This window comes from Elgaria multicarinata, chromosome 10 (assembly GCF_023053635.1).
Source record: "Elgaria multicarinata webbii isolate HBS135686 ecotype San Diego chromosome 10, rElgMul1.1.pri, whole genome shotgun sequence".
Taxonomy (NCBI): domain Eukaryota; kingdom Metazoa; phylum Chordata; class Lepidosauria; order Squamata; family Anguidae; genus Elgaria; species Elgaria multicarinata.
This window is the reverse complement of record NC_086180.1, coordinates 88972996-88998027: the sequence shown is the minus strand read 5'-3', so window position 1 is coordinate 88998027 and position 25032 is coordinate 88972996. Positions and strand designations below refer to the sequence as shown.

At 41.0% G+C, this 25032-nt stretch overlaps 1 protein-coding gene across 4 annotated transcripts in view; it reads right to left on the bottom strand.

Moving 5' to 3' along the window:
- The window catches only part of LDB2 (LIM domain binding 2), a 244393-nt gene that overhangs the window by 46469 nt on the left and 172892 nt on the right, over window positions 1-25032 (bottom strand). For all 4 annotated transcript variants that reach the window (XM_063135582.1, XM_063135584.1, XM_063135583.1 and 1 more), the window contains exon 3: window positions 2948-3120. In XM_063135582.1, the coding sequence (XP_062991652.1) occupies window positions 2948-3120 (173 nt within the window). The remainder of the gene's footprint in view (window positions 1-2947; window positions 3121-25032) is intronic.

Here is a 25032-nt window from a genome sequence, read left to right as displayed (position 1 = left end):
CACGCCCCCTTGGGGGCGAACCATGCTGTCCTCCTTTTTGGTTTCCAAAATATGGTCACCCTAATTTAGGAATAATGTCAGACCAAGGCCACAGCTAGACCTAAGGTTTATCCCTGGATCGTCCAGGGGTCAAACCTGTTCATCTAGGTGACACACAGGGGATCCAGTGCTCAGGCAGGGGCGAACCCTGGATGATCCTGGGATAAACCTTAGGTCTAGCTATGGCCCAGGTCTAGCATTCAAGGAATAGATATTCTACTTAATATTGCATTGAATCAACTGGTCCATAATCTTGAGTGTCCTTCTGCTCAACTTGGAAGTAGTGTTCAGAGGAGGGCAACCAGGATGATCAGGGGTCTGGAAACAAAGCCCTACAAAGAGAGACTGAAAGAACTGGGCATGTTTAGCCTGGAGAAGAGAAGATTGCGGGAAGACATGATAGCACTCTTCAAATACTTAAAAGGTTGTCACACAGAGGAGGGCCAGGATCTCTTCTCGATCCTCCCAGAGTGCAGGACACAGAATAACGGGCTCAAGTTAAATGAAGCCAGATTCCAGCTGGACATCAGGAAAAACTTCCTAACTGTTAGAGCAGTACGACAATGGAATCAGTTACCTAGGGAGGTTGTGGGCTCTCCCACACTAGAGGCCTTCAAGAGGCAGCTGGACAACCATCTGTCAGGGATGCTTTAGGGTGGATTCCTGCATTGAGCAGGGGGTTGGACTCGATGGCCTTGTAGGCCCCTTCCAACTCTGCTATTCGATGATTCTATGAAAGGTGATTCAAGAGCCATGTCTCAGGCCCAGGCAAAATTGTCCAATGGTTGCATAATGCTAAGGTCCAACAGACCTGATGGTTGCATTCAGAGAACCGCAAGCTTGTTGATGGACCAGCCAGGCAATGTTCTTCTAAATCACTCTGAATTCCAAAGTGCTGAGAAATTGCAATTATTGGTCTCAGCAAACAGGGCCTGTAGCACATCATTTTTTGTAGGAGTTGCCAGTGACACCTATAGCACTGGTGGCATGTGATGGGAGTCATCACAGGCTCCTCCTACTCCCGATTTTGAACAAGCCCCTCCAGTGGTCACTGGGGACAGAATCTGCTTTGATTGATTGATTTATTACATTTTTATATCATCCAGTAGCCGAAGCTCTCTGGGCGGTTCAGTTGTATGGTTTACAATTATACGAGAAGTCCTCCAATCTGTAAGGAGAAATGGCTGCTTTTAGTCACAATAGGGAACTTCTGTTTGCCCAGTGTCTATAACTTTACATCGTCTGGACATTTCTTGCCTCAGAGACTGCACAGCTAAGAGAGTTCCTCTTTCTATCCAAACTCATGAAGGAACTCCTCGATAATACCAAGACAAAATAAATAAAACTGCTCTTTTAGTTAGACCAGGCCTGCACACCTTGTGACCCAAAAAGCTGAACTCAACCCATCAGTCATGGATTGTGACTTGACAGTTGCTTGTTGATCCCCATTTTTGCAGTCCCAGGCAGGCAGCAAAAACCAGATGTTTATTGAGTCCCTGATGGCCACCCCACATCGCTGGTAGTGGACTGCAACTGGCTTGGTACATCACATGACTAGAGTTGGTGAGCAGAATTAGCTATTTCAGCTCCAAACTTCACGTATAACTGGAAGTAGCTGTTTGCTTTGTTTATTAGAGGCAGAAAGAGGCAAATTGAGGGCTCTGGGAATAAAAAAATCTCTGGAAGATGAGGATTCTTGGAGAAGTGATATCTGGCATTTAAATGTTATTTGTATGTCCCAAAAAGGTTTGAAATAGTTTTCAAAGACATATAGATGGTCAAATGTCACAGAGTGACTCCAAGGTCAAATGTCACAGAGCAGAAGTAGGGAACCTGTAATCCTCCAGATGTTGGAACCCAACTCCTACCATCGCTGATAATTGGCCCTGCTGGCTGGAGCTCACAGGATTCAGAATCCAACATCTGGAAGTCCACAGGTTTTATAACCCTGCCACAGAGTCCTTGACGCTTTGTCTGAATATTTCCTTCGTTCCAATTTCTCTAGATCAAGTAATTCCTCTATAGCATAGGTGCGCAACCTGCATGCCCCCAAACCCTCTTGTACTGCCCCCCAAGACCCCCAGCCACTGCCAGTACTCCACAGCTCATCCCCACCTGTTTGCAATTGCAAATTTCCACTTCCCCCCTTTCTGGGAAGACATCTGGGAACAGCACCTGGAGGGGATGGTGGTGTGTGTGTGTATACAGAAAGAGTGTGTGTGTGTGTGTCTATGTAGGAGGCAGGGAGTATGCGTTTGTTTCTGTTATATAGGGGGGAGTGTGTGTGTTTGCGTGTGTTGAGCGCATTCACACTCAAACACGTGTGCTCCCTGGCCCTGCATTCAATGCTGTATATGGGGAGAAACAGTTGTGCACTCTTGCTCTACAGGAAAAATCTCTATGGCCCAGGCTGGTGCTTTAATTTGCATGGTGCAGGAGAGGGGGCCGGCCATCCCCAACTTGACATCACATTACATGTTTTTGCATGGAGATCCAATTCATGTGATTCTTCCCACTCAATAAAAGGAACGGGATCGTGCAAATCTGGTCTTTGTAGAAATGGGTCTCTACCTGGAGTGAAAGGTTAACCTGTTATGGGTGTGATGGAGTGGAGAGGGTTGTGTCCACCCTTTTGCCTCACAAATTAGAGCACCAGTGTGGAAAACACTGCCTATATCCAGCCGTCTATGTTTCTGTTAATTGAAATATATTTATTAAAAAGAAGTAGAAGTGCTTTCCCCCAGTTTGTGGCTGATGATCAAGAAACTAGTCATGCAATAAAAACATTTTTTAGAAATCTGAGGTATCAGGAATCACTTCCACCATCTACGGGGAACGAAGAGTTATAGATGGAAAAGGATATTGAAAACCCAGCAATTGCATGTTTCACATTAATCTTTCCTATTACCTTTGTAAACATAGGTTTTCCATGTTGAGTGACCATGGTGCATTGATCACAGTCCACTGTGATGGAGGAGTTGTGGTATGATTCTTTTGAGTGCTTGAGGATGTAATACAGGTCTGTCACACCTCCTTCAAAGACAGTGCTAAAATAACGAGGAATGAGGGTTCTTCCAATTGCTGTTGGGAGAATACAAAGCAAATGAGCAAATGCTACTAGAGAGAACACCTACAACTGTTTACAGATGTTTGTTTACTAGAACAACAGTAACTTTAGAGCAAATTTAACATGGATTCCAAAGAAATCAATAAGAAACCAACTGTGCTGTTCATCGGACCTGGGCTTTTTACTTATGTAGTCATCGTACTGTCAGACAGGGAATTGTGTACAAATAAGATCAGCAACAAAATGTTGCAGTATGAACTGCTCCTGTTTAGGGTTCCAGCCAGCCAGCCATGCCCGTTCTTAGAATACTCCATTCCATTCCTCCTCCTTCCCAGTTTTCATTTCTCTACCCAATAGTCAGTCAGCATTCCATGGCCACTGATCATCCTTAGTCCTTACTGGGCCATTTGGCGGTTTCCCTCACCCCTTTTTCCTAAATCGTTTTTGAACTTCTACATACCTTGAGGTTTCCCCAAACTTGTGGATACCTCCACTTTGTGTGTGGATGATGCCATTTGACTATATAAGGATCCACAGGAGAATGAGTTTATTGTTAGCACATCTACACTTCACCGAAAGTCACTAACCCCGACCCCCATCCGAACGGGCTCCATTTCCTCCCTATGGGGCATCATATCTTAGTTCCTCTACCTGAGTTTGAGCCTCAGAGACATCACAACTCCAGTTCTCTTACATAAACAGACGTGAAATATAAGGTTGCATCCCGTTAGTCTAACTTAAGTCCTATTCATTCCTATAGGTCTACTCTAAGTAGGACTAATATTGGCTACAACCTTATAATTTTAACAGTATGGAGAGAGATTTTTTTTATATAAGGAGACAAGATGTGTAAGGTGTCCTAACAAATGGAAATGGAAACAGAGAAGATTTTTTTTAAAAAAAATATCTACAAATTCCAAAATTATTTTTATTACACATGAATATTCCTGTTCATGAGTATGCCCATAAAATGCTCGCATGCAATATCAATATTTGTTGTTATTCATTGCAGAAAAAGTATAGCTTCTAAAAACAAACAAAATGGCCATGGGTGGGAACTCCTTGTTGGGGAGAAACTCTTCAGTTATATAAAGAAAGCTCTTGCATTATATCAAAGAAACAATATGCCACACTCAACTTGAAGAGCACCTTTATCGCACACAAAATATATAAGGCACTTACTATCAGCCCCCAAATTTTTACATCTGTGTAAAGGGAATGAACCTACTTTTTATTTAATATGATTATGCTTATCCCAAAACTGGTGGAATCAAAAGTGATGATGGTGCTGTCAGATGTAGCATATATCAAATTGAATATATCAAGTTGAATACAAGAAACTGAATAATTTATATTACTTTCAGTTATTTCGTGATAATTGATTATAAAATGAAGAAGCACAGTTGTAAAAGCAAAACTATTCTGTTGCATATGTAATTTGTACTGAATAAAAAGAAGGGTTACAACAAATTGCAATGATAATATAAACAGACAATATAATAATAAGCACTGGAATATATCCAAAGATCATCTAGTTCATACAGAAGGACTGTCCACACATTCAACTACATGAACCATAGATGTCAATTTCTGTGTCCAGGTATTATGGATAGGGTTTCTAAAATACAGAAGGTCTCTATTTGATCTGGGTTAGCTAGGATGGGGAAGTGGAGCGACATTGGACCAAAGTCACCCCACTGACTCTGCTAGTTATGGATTTCTTAGCAACCAAGTCCTTTTTTCCTCCCCATTTTTATTCTAGGAGCAGGGGGCCTGATCCAGATCTTAAAAGCATCCCAATGCCCAATGGCAGGATCCTAATCTAGAGGGGGGGGAAACAAGACCCTATATCTGTTAGATAAGGAATTTAAGTGATGTCTGTTTTGCCCCTTTGACTCAGCCCCCAAGGACAGAAGATAAGTATCCTCTACTATCCTACCAACTGCTCACAGTTCATCACTTCTCAGTAAGTTCCTAGTAGAAAGACCTTGGGTAAACCTGTAGGCTACCCAGTGATGACAGAGTGCTAATCCTTAAGCCAGAGCTCTGCTCCTTTAAAACCCTGATAGCTCTCAACTAAGGGGTAGGGTTTGGGGACACTCATCACGCCTGCTTTGCTATTTAGGTGCTCAACTGTTACACACATTCCAGTTTGGATTCAACACAAACAGACTCCAGGGTCTGACAGAAGAGGCAGCAGGGCATGTCCCATTTGCCCACCAATGAATTTCTTCTATTCCCGTAAAGAAGGGGTGGGGAATATGTGGCCTTCCAGGTTAGACCACAAATCCCATCTGCTCCAGCCAGCATGGCAAATAGTAAGGGATGATGGGAGTTGTAGCCCAACAATATTTGGAGGGTCACACATTCCCTGCCCTCAAGCAGTGTGATTAGGGCTGAAGCATGGCAGGCAAAGACAAGGAGGCCTGCCAACCATCTAGAAATGGACTGAGAGGTCAGAGATCCTCCATCTAAACTGATTTGAGTTATTGGCCTTAATTCAGCCCATTACTGATTTCGGACATTAGTTCACCACTTCCACAGCTTGATGCAATGGAAAAATAGAATTGGGTGTCATCAACTTTATAAGGTCTCATCTCAAATATCCAGAAAAAATGCATTCAGCAGTTTCATGTAGATGTTAGAAGGGAATCAAAATAGAGCGAGGAGCACACTATAACGTAACTGCTATAGGGTGGAGCAATAGCCCCAAAGTACTGGCCTCTACAGAAGCCCATGCAGATAGGAACAGAACTACTGGGCTACCGTGCTCCTGATTCATATCTTGACAACTGGCCCAGAAGGCTACTATGGTCAATGGCACTGTAATGGTCATGCTGGCTGGGAATTATGGGAGCTCCTGCCAAACACATTTGGAGGCAACAGGTGGGGGAAGGCTGGTAGTGGTAATAGTTCAAGGTAACTAAAGATGTTTCAATGCCAAATCCAAGACCAGAAACAAGTCTGAAATAGTGACTTCACCCCTAAAGCTGCCTCAAACTGCTCACCTCAACCCATGGATACACTTCCAGTCCACCAGGTTTCACCTCTGAATCTGTCCAAAATCACTGAATTCTGCCCCATTACACGCCTGAAGCTTCTCTGGGCTCTGCTTCAAACTCCACACAATTTTGGCATCACTAAAAGACAGCCAGGTACATGGCAATGGCAGTATAGCAACATGTGAGGTAAGATGATGAGGAGGAGTAGGAGGATCAGCGGCCATGGGGCAGGCTATCACATCTAGCTAAGCTGCTGAAAACACTAACTTTGGTATGTTATCTATCATCAACAGTGAGCTTTATCTTTTGAGACACCACAATGTTTGGAATCATTAATATTTTATTGATTGATATGAAATATTTTAATAAAAATACTTCTTCAGTGCCCCTGTGTTTTGGATAGAAAAATCTTTAAAGCTTAGAATAAGGTACTTTTTGTGAAAGATTCTGCTCATTTCAGGATGGGGACTCAAATCAAGACAAAGGCCTTCTACAATACTATCCTCATGTGAACAGTATAAAACTGTTATATTTGTTGCCTACATAAATGTTTCTTGGATGCAAAGAATGAGTTTGTGCTGGGATAATATCAGATGGTGAGTGAATCACTAATTTGGAAGGTTGAATTCTACATAGACTGTATTACCCTATTTCTTCGATTCTAAGATGCTAGATGGAACTCCAGAAAATCTAGTTCTACATTTTTTTATTTAAATGTTTAACAGCGCAATCCTATAGCTGCCTACTGAGAATTAATTACCATTGACCTCAATAGGGCTAACTCCAAGCTAAGTGGGTATAGGATTGCATTCTTAGGCTACAAACCTATACCTGTGAGTAAGCCCCATTGAACTCAGTGGGATGTACTTCTGAGTAGGCAAACCTAGGATTGTACAGTTGGCCACATATTTTTCTTTTCTTTTTAGCACTTGGTGTAGTAGATTAAAACAAGGACAACCAGTCCTAGTGCCGGCCCGGTTTAATCCCTATGTTCTTTTACCTGCTCCTTGTAAAGCGCTGCCCCATTTGTCTTTTGTGAAGAATTAAAAAAAACCTGCCTGTTTACAATAGCTGTAGACTGGGCTACTACTCCATTCATGCCCCTCTGCCCGGCTTCCCCATTGAACGAACTGCCTATCCAAATAGTAAATGTTGCTGAATGCCTTTAAACTACAGCATCTGCTCTATAATAAGTGGAACCAGATCCAGCGTGAGACTAAGCATTCGATTAAGCATTCTTACATTTGTATAGAAAAGAAAACTATTATGCTCAGACACAACAGGGAGAGGAGAGATTTCCGCATTAAGTAATAGTATTAGTGTATGTGGGCCGGGGTGGGGGGCGTTGGCTGTTCAGGCAGTGATCCTCAATGTAAGAATAGTGATTTTAGAAGTAAGCGTGAATGTCCCTAATTTCATTTGTGAAATGTTGGAATGCATTCAAGGGTTTGATTAATGTTGTGATCCAATCCACCCAGTTATTTTATGTCCTACTCCTTTCAGTTACAGTCAAACACTAAGCATGGTTAGGTTAATCGCACTTCCTGAATGGTGCTTATTCAGCAAGAAATGTGTTCAGGATTGCAACCTTAAGCACATGAGATGTCAAAAGCCACTCAGGTGAAAAAGACCTGCCATGGGGAAAAAGAAATTTAAACATCTGGCTGTCCCAGAAGCCACTTCTGGCAGGGGTTATTTCCTCTACATGCTGACATGACCAAGAGGTTCAGGAACATAATGGCAGTTTGAATATCTAACGATGGGGGACAGGTTGGGGGAGGAGCACAAGAAAGCTTCTATACACCTTTACTCCATCACCAGTGACTGGTGACTCTGCAAATCCATTCTGGGTTTCAGTTAGATGTAGCCAGAACTCTAAAGGAGTTGTTCAAGGTGCCAAACCCTATCTCCAATATAATTTTAACACCTTGGATAGCTACTTGGTCCTAACTGAAATTTGAGAATGTTGGTTATTAAGCAAGGAATATATATTTCAAGTAAATAAATCTACACAGAGACACAACGAAGAAGTTTGATTTGGCTCATTAATTAGTGTAAAAAAAAATAAAGTTCCTCATAACCCCCATTAAAACTTTCCATCTACCCATTGTGTGTGTATTCTCTATGGTTTTTAATTTAATGAGAGAAAAGAAACTAAAGACCAATGTACAAGCATTTCAATTTTCAAAAACCTTGAAAGATTCATACGTTACTCTATGAAATACAACAAAACATAACATTTATCCATCAAGTCTGATATACAACAAACTATACCCATCAAGTTAATTTCTAGCTCCCCTAAGGCTAATCAGCACAAATTAAATTTCATGCTAATCATCTTGTACAGCTGACATGTAATATAAAACAGAATTCCTTCTGATAGAACCAAATACATTTATGTTACTTATCAAAAGCATTTATACATGTTTTGATAATTGATGATCCCAGGAGGTAAGAAGATACGGTTCCTCTTTCTACTTACATCCACTAGAAACAATGACATGGTAAGGAAATGACGCTGGTACCTTCTTAATGCCAAGTTTCACTGTAAACAGATGGATGAGATCAGTACCCTGAGATGCTGGCCCTCTGTTCCTACATTTCATGTGGGACATTTTGCATTCTGCTTTTACTTCTGCAAATATATATTTTAAAAGACACAGGTACCTTTTCCCTGAGTTCACTGGGAATTTGCAGTCAAAAAGGCATTATTCAATCATTCTACAAATTTCCCTATGTATGGGAACATGATTTTATTGATCGATTGATCTTCCCCTGTCAAATAATTAAACAGTGGCCAGATTCTCAGCTGTAGGAGGATTTCCAGTAGATCGCATTACAGAAGAACCCTCTCTCAACACAATAGCATAACATAGGGTTACCACCAGATCTAGGGATGGATGAGCATTTCGTTTGGTTTGCTTTTCATAAGGACTTGCCAAAATTGGCAAATTTCTTTATAAATGGAATGGGGAAAAAGAGATTAAATAAAAAAGCAAATGTACAATAAACTGAAACTGACAGATTAGTCCATCCAGCCTTTGAGTACTTAAGCTCTTAAAAGTCGGGGTTTGAATCACTGTGTTTTCAACTACATTTGTGGTTTCCGAATTAGAGGGGGGGGGGTTTCTGACAGTCCTTTCCATGCTTGCAGTACCTCTACATACTGAATATGGCAGTTCAGATGTGTAAGAATTTCATTTTGGATAATTTTTTATCAGAATTTACCAAAATTCACAATGTCTTCATATATGGAGTGGAAAGAAATATATATATATATATATATATATATATATATATATATATATATATAAATTAAAAGTGGCTGAAATCAGAACAGCGTCCTGAACTTCAAACTCTAAGAGTGAAGGGAATGGAAGTTGCCCCTCCTCCTGACCTGCCAAAAAAGCCAAGGGCAAAGGGATAGAAAAAATGATTGTAAATAGCTTGAATGATTTGAGTCTCATTCTTTGTGTGTTAGACTTTGTTAAATTTATAATTTTATAAATTATAATTTTATCAATTTTATGTTATATAATGTTGCACATTTGTAGGATTTATGTGATATACAATGGTAAACATGTGAGTATATGAACATGATATATTGTCTTTTTAGAGTACACTGAAGAAGGATCTGAGGGCCCAAAGTGCACCGGGCCTCTTTTATATCACACATTCTTTTTTCTACCCTTTTGCCCTTGACTTTTTTTGGCAGTGCTTGTGGGTTTTTCCTTTTTTGTTGGCTTTAGCCTCCTCCTGACCTGCCAGGCAAATTCCTCTGCCCTCACTAGGTTCCACTAGACTCCTCTCCTAACCCATCAAGGCCCATTTCTTGATCAGCCAGACGTCACTCTTAAAGAGGTGTTTTCACCCTCTCTCATAATACTAGAACCCAATGGGGCCATCCAATGAAAATGAAAGGTGGAAGAGTCAAGACAGATAAAAGGGAGTACTTCTTCACACAGCGTATAGCTAATCTATGAAAGTCACTACCACAAGATGTAGCATAACACTATCAATGGCTGCCAATCATCATGGCTATATATTGCCTCCGGTGTCAGAGACGGTATGCTGTTGTAGGGAATGCCTATGTGAAGCCCACATGAATGTAATAGCACGCTCCTGCTCAGGGTGCTATTACATTCATGAGGACTTCTAATGGGCATCTGGTTGGCCACTATGCAAACAGAATGCTGGAATGTAGGCCTTTGGTCTGATCCAGCACAGGTCTGCTTATGTTCTCAGGCTCTAGCCCTCAGCTGTCAGGGATATTATTGGCAGACTATAGGGAAACCTGAACCCAACCCATGGAGTCCTGACGCAGAAAATCAACCCAGCTCTTATTTGTACAGCTCCACCCCTGGGTACTGGCCATTGGTCAGGCTATAATGTGATGGAATGTTGGGAATTGGCTTCTATAGATTGCTGGACTACATCACAAAATTGTTTTATGATATAATGTATGTGAAGTTCTTTGATCACACAAAAGTGCAACATAAATCGTAAGTAGCAGCATTATTGAGGTTAATTGTTATAATAGTTTTATATCACTTTTCAGTGTACAAAGCACTTTGCAATTCTTATCTAATTTATCATGGATGAGATTTTAAATAATGAAAAGGAAAATAGGTTGACTACATTTGAATATGAATAAAAGGTATATCATTGGACCATATCATTGTGTCAATGTTTCATTTCACTGATAAGCTGAATTCTAAAATGAAATAGCAAGGCTTTGATATTCCCCGAAGTGTTACTACATTTGTCATCATCTTCCTTTGAGGAATGTGAGAATGAATTTTAAAGTGCTGATGATGTTTCCTATAATGTCCTGTGGTGTGATGTAAAATGGGGGCAATAATTCATCAGCCAGCAGTTAATTGTTTTCACTGATGTTGCAGAGATGGTTTTGCCTATGATGTGGAAAATCGAAACAGAAGGATTATGAAAACACACACACACACACACACTTTGTTCCCATAGCCAAACAGTGTAGCTTGAAAAGAATACTTAGGTTTGATTTCAGCAAACAATTCCCCATCACTAAATGATAAATCTAGAATGAATATGAAAAAAATAAATTTGAATTTAATATGCCCGATTATAACCTGTGTGTACTTCATCCCAAACTGAGATATTCTAATTTCAATCAAGCTTTCAGAATGAAAGCATACATGATTACAAAATATCAAACTACAGAAACAAAAGTGTAATAAAAATGGGGCAGACTATTGGGGATGAGCACATATCTCCCATTTGGTTATAATTCTCTGTGTTTCTTCTTATCATATACTGCTCCACTTTGCTTTCAATTTATTGTGGAAAATTTCTAAAATAATAATTTCAAAATTGGTACATGCCACACCCTCCCTAGAGAAACCCATTTCAGAGGATGAGCTGGAACCTTCAGAGCTTGAGGTACCCAAGGAATAGGTTGTCTCAGAGGACCGTGGGACTACCCAAGAAGGTCCTAGGCCCTCAGGGGCAAAGCCTTCAGATCTGCCTCCTTAAGAAGCAGTGAGCAAAGCTTCTGAGGCAGGGGGGTTGCCAAACAACCATCTAGCCCCTGAGAATACTGGTGCCTTAACAGTTGGGCTACGACAGTGGCCAGATGAAGGAGTACCCACTTGCTGAAGAGGAAGTCCTCATGAGGAGAACTTCTTACGCAAACATTTGCTATGATACAGCTATGTCCTGGGTGAGGGCTCTGGAAGCTCCAGTAGATATCCTTCCAGTGGAGACTTACTGGTTGCTAGAACATCACTTTACTTCAGCTTCTAGTGCCTTGTATCCCTACCTTGCTTTGTGTCTGATCCTCTATCCTGCTGACCTTTGAACCCTTGCTAGACCCTTCTCTTTAGACTGTGTATTTATTGGGCTGCTTACTGTACTTTGGCCTTGGCCATGCCTCAGACCCTTCGCTTGGAATCTCTGTCTTGACTGCTAACACTGAGTTCTTGACCCTTGCCTGTTTACTGACTAGTCTTGCTTGAATTGTACTCCTGCTGGACTGATACCTCTCTGCTTGACCTCTGGCTAGCTGTTGACTTTCCATTGGATTGCCCCTTAATTGCTTTAATGCTGACCCAGCTACAACAGGACAATACCTGAGCAACTGGCCAGTTTTTATTTTGGGTCTTTTCTTTCCTTCTGGCTATTAACGCCCAGTGCAAAACACAAATTTTATACAATTACATCAACATTCATTTTTATACTGTTATTTGATTAATGTGCAGGTACACTGGTGTGCATCAGTGAGGAAAAACAAAAGAACCAAACTGTAGCTAACTATGTATGTGCCGCAGACCAAACGAAATCTGAAAATCAAGATCTGGGAATATGGCATGCAAAAATTGGGAGAAATTTGGATGAGAAGATTTTCATAAGCATCTGTAGGTGTGACATACAGAGAATGAGAATCAGGAACTAAGGGCTACATCCACTATTGTGTGAGCACCGGCCACATCCATTGTCCAAAGGAACACTGGGCCTCATTCAGGCAGGAATCGCAGCAAGGGAAAATCAGGCTCGCCTAACATGCACTGAAATGCCTGCTTATCGCTCCCCCACCTGTCTCGTTCTGGCCTTGAAAAGCTGATCTCCATCCCCTTCTTTCTTTTTCTCCACTTCCCTTTCCTTGTGGGTCTTGCCATTTTAATTTGTAAGCCTGATGGCAGGGCCTGTCTCTCTCTTTTTGTTGATGTGAGCTGCTTTGAGAGACAATACTTGTCTGAAAAGTGGGATTAAAAAGGAAAGAAAGAAGGGGGCCAGATGAGCTACACCTGGCCCACGGGCTGGAGACTGGAGGTAGCAATACTACAAACGAGAAGGATCTTGGAATTGTTGTAGATCACAAGCTGAATATGAGCCAACAGTGCGATATGGCTGCAAGAAAGGCAAATGCTATTTTGGGCTGCATTAATAGAAGTATAGCTTCCAAATCACGGGAGGTACTGGTTCCTCTCTATTCAGCCCTCATAGAATCATAGAATAGCAGAGTTGGAAGGGGCCTACAAGGCCATCAAGTCCAACCCCCTGCTCAATGCAGGAATCCACCCTAAAGCATCCCTGACAGATGGTTGTCCAGCTGCCTCTTGAAGGCCTCTAGTGTGGGAGAGCCCACAACCTCCCTAGGTAACTGATTCCATTGTCGTACTGCTCTAACAGTCAGGAAGTTTACATCTAGAGTATTGCGTCCAGTTCTGGGCACCACAATTCAAGAAGGATGCAGACAAGCTGGAGCGTGTTCAGAGGAGGGCAACCAGGATGATCAGGGGTCTGGAAACAAAGCCCTATGAAGAGAGACTGAAAGAACAGGGCATGTTTAATCTGGAGAAGAGAAGATTGAGGAGAGTCATGATAGCACTCTTCAAATACTTAAAAGGTTGTCACAGAGGAGGGCTAGGATTTCTTCTCAATCTTCCCAGAGTGCAGGACACGGAATAACGGACTCAAGTTAAAGGAAGCCAGATTCCAGCTGGACATCAGGAAAAACTTCCTGATTGTTAGAGCAGTACGACAATGGAACCAGTTACCTAGGGGGGCTGTGGACTCTCCCACACTAGGGGCATTCAAGAGGCAGCTGGACAACCATCTGTCAGGGATGCTTTAGGGTGGATTCCTGCACTGAGCAGGGGGTTGGACTTGATGGCCTTGTAGGTCCTTTCCAACTCTGCTATTCTATGATTCTATGGTTCCCCATCCCTATTATTGCTGAATGCTCCCCACATAAGCACTCCCTCCAAGCAGAAAGTTAGTATCTCAGTGAGAAGCTGAAGCTGAAAATCTTCTCCATAACATGCTACGTTCCTTTGTATAAGGAGGAGTTTTAAAAACAAATGAGTGCATTTACTTAGAGGGAGACTTTTTTAACCATTTGACCTCACATGTTTGTTGCAACATGAAGTGGTACAGTTCAGAAGGGTTGATTTGGTAAACTGGAAAAAACATAGTGAACATCATTTCTGAAAGGTGCCTGTTCCCAGTTCAAATGTCTTGCAAACGGTTACTACTTGTGATGTTACAGATACCACAAACAAATGTGAAGCATTGAACTACATTAGAAACCAAAGCCGCTTAAACTGTACACACATTTTGTTAACCATCCCTCTGTTAAACTTGCAGACTATATTGGAGTTCCTACCGAGATGTTATTAAATACGGTACACAGATTATATCCCACTGTTCTGTTTACATCTAGGGGATCCATTAAAACTCCTCTGCGATTTATTCTAAGCACTTTGGAAACTTATATTTTGAAAGAGCTACTTATGACATAGAACATAGCTTAGCAGTCCACCTTTAATGAATGGCATTTATTAGAAAATATTCAATGTGTGAGGGGTCAACAGCAAAGTAGTTATGCTGAAATTGGACTACAAAATAATACTCCAGAAGGACATTGAGGAAAGCCTGGAGATTTTTGCTAAGGCTAGTAAAATTTTCAAAAGGATTTTGCATACTCCTAGGTTGTCTCTGGTTTTCACCTGAAAAGAAATTCAAAGAGAATGGGAGCAGGGGTTAAAACAGCTGAGGGAGGACAAAATAGTTTTGATAAGGCTAGTAAAAATTCCCAGACCAGCTCTGCACATTAGCAAGTTATTACTGAATTTCTTCTCAAGTAAAATCCAAAGAAACATCTGAAGAATTTTGAGAGAAGGCAACAGTTTGATAAAGACTCACAACTTGGGGCTGGGATGATATTTGCAGATTCCTACATCCTACCTATAACAGCTTAGGGACCAGAGGACTCAGAACAGATGATTTGCGGGATGGGGATCTCCATATAACTTCCCACCTCTTGAATACATATTCATAGAAACCCTATCAGGCATTATAAAATTCTCTACCCTGCCTCCTCCACCCTAACCTTCCCCAGGGTGATTGGGAAGGTCTGAAAAGAAACTAACGAATTGAGCAGTCAAGTTCCCGATTGCACGCCGTAATGTAACTGTGTTCAGCCAAACAGGGTTACGGTTTCTCTTCCAATAAGACACGTTCCACTGTACAAACCTTCTCATCTTCTGAAATCTCCCCTAGTACCTTCCTACTTAAGGGGAAGGGGAGAAGAGAAAATACCAGTTCTTAACCATTTTATTTACAACAGAAATGTAACTTATGATGACTGGTTCCACTAGTGTTGTTTCTGTGTGTGTGTGTGTGTGTGTGGAGAAAGAGAACAAAGATTCGGTAATGGACAGTCACAGTAGTGCTCTGTCAGCCTTTCCGCTTTTACTAATAGCTGCCACTATGTTATGAATACGTGTGGGGCATCACTTTTACCCTTGATTATGCTTCTAGCCCAACGTGGTACATGCTTACTTGAAAGTCTGGTAAAGCAAGTTATATTTTGTAACATGAAGCTTCAAAACTGGAATAAGCTCCTTAAGGAGGTTCGCTTGGCACCTACATTATATGCTTTTAGACGCCAGGTGAAGACCTTTTTATTCTCCCAGCATTTTAACAGTCTATAAATAAATTTTAACTCGGTGTTTTAAATTTGTAATTTTGCATTGCCACTGTTTTTATCTGGTTGAGCTTTTAAATTGTATTTTATATTATGGTTTTATACTGTTGTTTCATACTTTGAATGTTTTTAATTTTTGTGAACCGCCCAGAGAGCTCCGGCTATTGGGCGGTATAGAAATGTAATAAATAAATAAATAAATAAAACGGGCATTTCCCTACTATTTGCAAAATCCTAATTTATTCCTTCACAATTTAAGTATTTCACATACACTACCTCAGTAGTCCTTAGAACGTAATGGCAAGGTAGATCAGTAGCATTATATAATCCAGTATTAAAGATAGAGGACTTGCCTAAAGGGCTTCCTAGGTTGTTCCCACCCATAAGGCCTTTAGCAATGCAGAGGCATTGCTGTTCCACAATTAGCTAGAAGAAGAATTAACAAGGAAGTTCTACATGGCACATAATCTAGTGATATTTTATCCAGCACTGCCCTTCCCCATAGCTAAGATATTTATTCAGAAGAAATTCTTACTCAGCAAAGCCCCCTGTAATGTTAATTCAAAGCTTCCTGAAATAACACTATTTAGGTGTAAAATAAAGGAAGGAAATACAAGGAAACCAGCAAATAAGACTTGCTACCCCACAGTGAATAGAAACGGACTAATTAAGAGGCAATTAAATGGTAATCCCCTGGCTGTGCAGAATAGGTAGCAATAAAATGGTCAGAACCTTCAATCAGGGAGGCTTTTGAGAACAGGGCTGCCAGCTTTCAAACCTCAATAGCATTTTCATCATCAACAACTTTATTATGGTCACCAACCAGACTTCAGACGTACAAAAGAGTAGGGAGAAATTACATACAAATTTGAGAAATATGCAACAAAAACAATTCTGCAGAGACCTTATTCTCCTAGCATTCAGAAAGAATTTAGCAAAAGCCTCGATTATGTCTCCATCCTCTGTGGCCTTGAAGCAATGAAGGACTGCATTCATTTCTAATCTGGTGCCAAGCAATAATTTCTCTCTAAACTCTATATAAAAAGAGCAACAGAGTAGAACATGGCTAACAATTGCATCTTATTGCACAAAAAAATCCCTTGCCTCTGTCCACTTTCCATCCCAAATGATTAATGGAACAACTATATAGCAATTACAGTTTTTATGAATTCCTCTTGCAGCACAGAATCAGTCAAATCAGTTGATGCAGGATCAGGATCTCCTTTCAGTAACTGTAATAAGCAATTCTAGGATGAGTCCCAAAGAGAGCTTCGGCTATTGGGCGGTATAAAAATGTAATAAATAAATAAATAAATAAATAAAGTCTCTGGAACAATAACCCTAAGCTTCTGCAGGATCCTAGATACAGGCTGAGTTCACATGGCACGCTAATCAACGGTTGTTTCCCATTCTGCTCCTATTACACACACACACACACACACACACACATATACACTCCATTGATTAGTGTGTCGTCTGAACTCAGCAACACAGTCACAGCTTGAGGTAAGTGGCTGCAGGACTGGGGCATACACTCTCACAGCAATACTAATAAGTATCTGCTGGATCAGGTTGAAGGCCTACAGTGCTGGTAGCTGTAAGTTCATCGTGCATAGCCCCTAGTACAGTAGTTGCAAGACTGGAGGGGGTGCTTACATAATGCTTGAGGTGGCTGAGTAATTGTAGTCGAGATCATCTGTTTCCTGAGCTTGTGGGCTTCGGACTGGTGCTGACTGCACAGATAAGGATCTTCTATGTCCGCCAGCAGCCGCACCTCTGCTGTAGGTATCTGGCCTTCAAGAGAGCCCAGCTGCTCTTCTCCCCTTCCTCCTCTCCCCTTCCAGTCTTTGCTCTTTCTAGCCACTCTTCCTGAGCCTCCTCACTCCAGCTTTCAGGCGTTTATCCTGTGCTTCTGCCCCCCCTCCTCCTCTTACCTGGATTCATTTAAAAAGCCCCTGTCCTGATCCCCTTTTCTTCTGTTGAAGCAGCCCCAACTGGGGCTGGCTACTGCTGCTAGGCAAACAGGATCACCTGGGGGACTGGACAGATCACTGCTCACAACAACACAAAGAATACTGGAGTGGGGGGGGGGGAACAGTAAGGCATTCTCTAATAAAAATGTGTGAGCAAAGGATAATAATTCCAGGGTGGGGAAGAGGGTTAAAGGTGAGATATGATTTGAAAACTTCACAGCTCATTCTCTTAAACACTATGCTACCAATCTTCTAGACCTAAAACATAAAAGTAATTATTTTTTACTACATTTGAGCAGGGTATAATAATCACAATACTACACTTTCCAATGTTTCCTAACTGAATATAAACAAGCATACATTATTTTATTTTTTACCAAAGCAGACGAGCTGATGCTCAGTCAGCCAAATAGGTACTGGCAAATAGAGGGAGAAAACGTGGAGGCAGTGACAGACTTTGTATTTCTGGGCGCAAAGATTACTGCAGACGCTGACTGCAGCCAGGAAATCAGAAGATGTTTACTTCTTGGGAGGAGAGCAATGACAAATCTTGATAAAATAGTTAAGAGCAGAGACACCACACTGACAACAAAGGTCCGCATAGTTAAAGCAATGGTATTCCCCGTAGTAACCTATGGCTGCGAGAGCTGGACCATAAGGAAGGCTGAGCGAAGGAAGATAGATGCTTTTGAACTGTGGTGTTGGAGGAAAATTCTGAGAGTGCCTTGGACTGCAAGAAGATCAAACCAGTCCATACTCCAGGAAATAAAGCCAGACTGCTCACTTGAGGGAATGGTATTAAAGGCAAAACTGAAGTACTTTGGCCACATAATGAGAAGACAGGATACCCTGGAGAAGAGGCTGATGCTAGGGAAAGTGGAAGGCAAAAGGAAGAGGAGCCGACCAAGGGCAAGATGGATGGATGATATTCTGGAGGTGACAGACTTGACCTTGGGGGAGCTAGGGTTGGCGACGGCCGACAGAAAGCTTCATGACCATGAAGTCACGAAGAGTCGGAAATGACTGAACGAATAAACAACAAAGATGTTATTATTCAGTATTAGGTACAAAATCAGCAAATACTGACTAGTGAGAGTCAAATGGGCAGTATCCATTGTGACATGAGCACTAATGTAACTTACATGGTGCGAGCGCAAGGGACTCTAGCGCAATGTACTGTATAGTTTTGACTCTATTAAACCTCTGGCTGCAGACAGCATATCATGCACCAACAACTATGAATGAATTTACACATATACAATTAGAATCTTGGCGAGTACATGTGTGAGGTTCTGTATAAGTGAAATGCTGACAGTACGGCAGCAAGTCACTAAAAGAAGCAAGCCATTCAGTTCTGGAGAGGAGAAGGGAATGTTCTGCTGGTAGAATCCATTTTGCTGGGGAGTATCTGGAATGAGGACTTTGAAGTGTGCAGGTTCTTGCAGCAGCTGTCATTAATCTATTCGTTTTGCCACGTGTAAAATTTACCACTAGTAATTGAATTTTGCTTTTTGCTAGGACAGTTGTAAAGCACAGCCCAATACGTTGTTAGATTACCTTTCCTCTAGCCTTTTCTACAGTGAAATAACTAAAGATATTTCTTTAATGCATGCTGATGGCTAGACGATGCTAGGTTTATCGTGTACTCCTAGCCCTGTCTACTCAGAAGTAAGCCTACTGAGTAAAATGGAGCTTACTCCCAGGAAGTGTTTATAGGATTGCAGCCAAAATGAGCATTGATGCTGGTGTCTACTACTTACTAGACAAACACCATCTGCGTACGAGATTTGTCTGTGTGGGGTGGGGGGCTGGAGAGGAGCTGTTTTGCAGTTAATATGAAGGCAGTGAAAGAAACACAGCACTGAATTTTACAGATGACTGGCAAGAAGCAGCTGGAGTCTGGGTGGGAATGCGAATGCACACGGCTTGCTTTCTACAGTAGATGCTGTTTTATACAGCCGCTGGCCTGTTCTCCTACATCCCCTTCTCTGCTGAATAGGCAATCTTTGCATGGAAAGATGTTACCGAAGTCTCCAGTACTCTTCTATGGCAGCTGCTTCTGGAACTACCCATTGCTTGGGGAAATGGGTTACCAAAAACCAAGGTACAAGCCAAAGAGATCTACCTATAACTGAAGTTCTTCTATGCAAATCCCAACAGTGTAAAGGTAACTGCTACCTACAGAAGTAACTTTCTAGTTGCTCATTTCATTCTATATTACAGTTCATCCGGTCCCTCGGGGACCCATTTTAGTTTCAGAGGAGGCTCCGTTTGCTTACTGTGTGGGAAAGAACGCTCAGGAGATGCGATTAACAGTCGCTTGTTTCAGTAAACACTGAATGTAACATATGCCTCTCAAGTAATGTGTACCCAAACATACAATTTACAAATAATTAACATCATGTTAATTAGTCACATTAATTTATGCCACTTTGTGGAATTATTTCCTGAGAGTCTTTAGGAAGTCTGCCAGCAGTTTGAGCCAAAGAACTGTGAAAATTTGCTTGAAGTCAGTGTTGCGATTGGCTGTGACACACAGCTTGAACAGCAGGGCCCAGGGGCCATAAAGACTGATTGAAGATGGCTGTGTCTTAGAGGTAGCTATTCGTGATGCTGTACGTGCAGTATCCCAGCCACACAAACGTGTGTATAAATAGCTCAGCAGCCCTCCACATCTGGACATACTGTGTACTAGCTTCAGACAACTCTTTAACTTATTACCTCTCCCAGGGCAGGCTTGTACCCCGCTTTTTGACCAAAAATGGCACTCAAGACAGTTTAGCAATTACAGCAGCAGTCAGTTCTCAGCTTAATTAGAATGACTGTATCTTGTTGGGCAAGGAATCTATGAAAAGGGAACACTAGCAGTGCACCTCCATATCACTGTACCAAATATAGTTATCAGCCAGGATGACTTAGCTTACCTACACACTACAATTTTCTTTCTGTTTTCTTTCCTTCCTTTCTCAGCTGCCTTTGAAAAGCATATGCATACAATGAGCTACTACTGAGAAATTCTTGACAACTTGTTGTCAATTAACATAATTTATAAGTTAAGAAATGTTCCCTCAAATTTTACACTGTTAAAATCAAAGAGTAAGTCATTTGGAATACTTGCTATATTAAGGGGAAATAAATTATACCATATTGTGCTAAACAGAGACGTGTGTTTTAGAAATACTTAGGATTCAAACAAGAATACAATTGACCTATATAGATATAGAAAGTGAAGGGAATAATAAAAAAGATTAGAACCAAATAAAAACAGCTGAACTTTAGGGCTTGGATCCAATGGTGTCATTCCTCCAGTAGAACAGAAAGTGCTGTCAGAAAGAACCCACCACCTTCCTCACACCTCCAAAATCTCCTATGGAGAGTTGGGTCCCTCTGGAGCAGATTTTGGATTTGTGCAGGGAGTAGCAGGAGGAGCACATTGTGCAAGCAGAAGTCCACTTACACAACATTGGAGTTGAACCTAGGTGCCATTAAAAACAGTCTGAAAATTAGACATGACTACTCAAGTTCCATTGTTTTCAGTGGGAACCAAGGACAACTACCTTAGCTTGGATCCATCTGTATGTCTACAGTCACTTGTATTACACAGTATTCTAGCATGGCTCCAGTCATAATATGATGTAACAACATGCTCATGGTTTTACTATGATGCCATTGTTACCTTGTTTAAGAGCAAGACAAAATAAGTGCTAAAACACATTACAAGTAAGTGATATTACTCATTACAATGGATGTGGAGCTCTGGCTGAGAATGGCACCCACGGCTCCATTCCCTGCCCCCCAATAACAAGTAAGATCAATTACTCCATGTTGTCATGGTATTGTGTCATGAATTTCTCCACCTCTTCCAGGGACAGCTAATGATGTGTGGGTATAGTTATCTTATAAAAAGTAAAAATAAATAAGGAAGTGGTATATCATGGAGTAAGTGACTCCTTCCTCAAACTAGAGATATTGTTTCAGCAGCAGCCAAGTATCTAGAGAAACACACAATTTCATCTACAGAACATTGTTATATCTTTGAAATCTTACAACAGAATTTCAGATTGTTTGGATAGGAAACACACATCTTGAAAGTTCTCTTTACCTTCTTCGTTTAAAAAAGACTGACAATCCCAATGGAATGATAAATAACAATTTTATTTATTTATTTATATTATTTACTCATTCTAAAATGTTTATGGCAGATTGCTGCCAACTAGCTGAAACTCTCATGGGTTTTGTTAATACATTTAAAACATTCAGAACGGTAAAACAATAATAGCCTCAAAGTCTGAAGTAAGTCCTCAAGATGAACAGAAGCCAATTCATGGTATCTCTAAGAAGTCATCAGCCACCACACCATTTTTTTTAAAAAAAACTTGCTAAAGATACATTCCTAGCATTTTGCTGAAAATCCTTAACTGGCTTTCAGGCAAGACTCCCTTAGTAGGAACTTCCAAAGGGAGGGTGCTACCACGAAAAAAGCCCTGCTTATTAGCTCCTAGTTCACATCAGATGGCAATGGAACTTAAAGCAGAGCTTTGCATAGGGGGCAGGGATATGGTATTCTAGTCTCAATCAATTGAGGGTCTATAAATAACTAGAAAAGGTATTCCTGTAAATCCAGATCTCAGTCAACCCAACCAGAATAAGTTAAATGTTCATCGACTCTCTTCTTTCTGGCTTCAAAATAGCTTCATACAGACTTCTTCCAAAATCAGTCTAATCAGTCTTTTAGAAACACATAATAATACAATCAGGATAGTTAAGGAATTTAATTTCTACTCTGAAATGATACCCCAAAAGACTGTAAATCTCATTTGACCACAAATCAATAATAAAAAAACGCTCCAAAGGTATTGGAAACATTTGCTAAGAATAATTTGTATTTGTTCCAAGATTTAGAATTGGTCCCAAACATAGCTGATAGCTTCTGGAATTTCATTTAAAAAGTGTGATTTGACTTATTGCACTAAATTTGTATGATTTTATCTGCTTCCAATTGAAGAGAAACAAGCAAGCCGTTTCTAATTTCTATTCAGAAAACTCCACAGAAGACTGAGTAAGTATCCATATAGCTGAAATGAACCAGAAGCATTCCTTAACTGTGGAAGGGATAGTTAATTGATTTTAAAAATTCAATTCCTTAACTGTCCTGATTCAAACAATTAATGAAGACAATTAACCTTTTACTTGTATTTTATTGATTTTATTGTGTTTTACTTTGTTTTTATGTATATCATGGTGCCTAACAAGTTGAATAAATAGCTAACCAACTAACTAAATCTGGGGGCAGTTTGGAGTGAAAAATAGCAAAGGGATGTGTAGCCTTCTCCTTAATTGCCCCTTCCTGAAGCTGCTTTTCAGAAAGAAAAAAAGAAAATTACCCTATTCGTCTATTTTATCAGGTTATGTCGCAGTTCTGTTTTGTAATCATTTGTTTATTTGCTTCGTTTTAATTCTGTTGTTGTTGTTGTTGTTACATTGTATTTTCAGGGCTGCTCTGAGAATTTGCACTGAAAAGCATAATCTTAAATATCCAAAATAAAACAAAATAACCTATAGCTGCAAAGATATGCTCCCTTGAATATGTGATTGCGTGAGATTTGGGTGGAACACTCCCAATCAGAGACAAACTGTTTTACACACAGTATTGGCAGGCAATCAAACTCTTTGACATTATCCCAATATGTAATTCTTGCAGCTTTCCATGAAAATGTCATCCCTTGTGTTGTTTTAAATGGTTTAGGACATAACGGATCCAAATAACTCCTGCAAAATAGATGGCTAGACAGACTCCGTTCTAGCCATTCTGTGACACCTTGAGAGCTCATATAAGGGTGTTTGTTACTTTGACATTATGTTGGTAACTACACTGTGCTGAATTTTTCAACCATTCATTAGGGGTGAAAAGAAAGTGCACCCAAAAATGGTGGGACAGGATGAGAATTTGAGAGAAATTTCGCAAGGTGCAGGACTTCAGTGGTTACCTTACTGTAAGGAGGTGGCTGTGGAGTGGGTGTGCTCTTTTTTTACCACTTCCCCGTTCTCTCCAGCTGCTTGAGCTTCTCGGAAACAGCATCACAGACTTCGCATTTCTAGCCCTGTATAATGCACAGAATGGCGTATGTTTTGGTACTTCAGGATAAGAACAGAGCTGGAATCAAACCAGAGGAAGATTTTGAAAGTTACCTAGTGCTGTGCCAAAACCCTGCCTGCAGTTTCACAGCCTCTCGGGTTTCCTAGAAAGCCCCTTAGAGATTTAGCCAGTACTCCCTCTTCCTTAGGGTTTCCAGTGCTGCTCAATGCCCAAAAGCTGAGACAAACATTTTGGTTTTGCTTTGTTGTTATTAAAAGCCCTTTTAACAACAGCAAGAATAACAACAGCAAAAATAACAACAGCTCCTCTCTCAGCTTTCAGCACTGCAAAGCCCCAAGGGGGAGTCCTGGCTAAGTCTTCCAGGAGGCTTTCCAAGAAGCTCAAGCAGAAGTGGAGGCTGTGAGGTGAGAATGGGGGAAATGGTTAAAAAAAGAGCACCTATGAACCCCTCAGCAACCTCCTTACATTAAGGTAACCACTGAAACCCTGCACCAAGAAAAAGGCAGAAAAACACCTACCTCTTTCATAAGGAAAAAGAAGAGGCTGAGAAAAAGCAGGTGGGGTTTTGCCACATCACTAGATAATTCAGAAATAATTTCAAAACCTGCCTCTGGTTTGACTCCTGCTCTGTTCTTATCCTGAAGTACCAAAACATACCTTAGTCTGTGCATTATACAGGGCTAGAAATGCTACAATGCAAGTTCAGGGAGATGGTGCATTTCAACCTGTCACAAGGCCTAGAGAAGGCTCTCAGCGTGTAGTTTGTGCGCATCCCTAGGACTAATGAGGGCACTCCTTTGGCTAGTGTCAGTCGGCTTGGCTTCACTGCTGCTGATAGATCTGTGCTGACTTAAACGGGCTAAGGATCTAATCCGTTGTCTGCAACCCGGCCTACAATGCCGTAGGGAGCTACACATCACCTACCATGGCCTGCCTTTGAAAAAGTCTAGGGAAAAAAACCCCATGGTTGGCTTGGGCTACAAGTCTGAACTGGCCATGAGGGACTTATTGTAAGAATTTCTGCTTCAGTAAATAGACTAACTTTCGGCAAACATCTCCACGCAATGTTGGATATACCATCCTCAGAATGTTTGAATTTGCTTTCCTTACCCAGCAGTGATAAAGGCAGAATTCGTCTCCCAGAGCCGCCCCATCAATGTTTTGTCTTAAACGATACAGCAGTAGTATCAAGAGCTTTTGAAAGAGGATCTCTGCACCTCTGCTCATTGTTGCAGAGAAAAGTAATATAATAATTGTCTGCACACTGCAGTGTAATCACTTTAGAAAATAACAAACTTGTACAATCGTTTACATATTTCTATGGTTTCTGTCTTGTCTTAAGCATTTTAAGGAGACTTTTAAATTACATATATAGCAAATGGCTACTT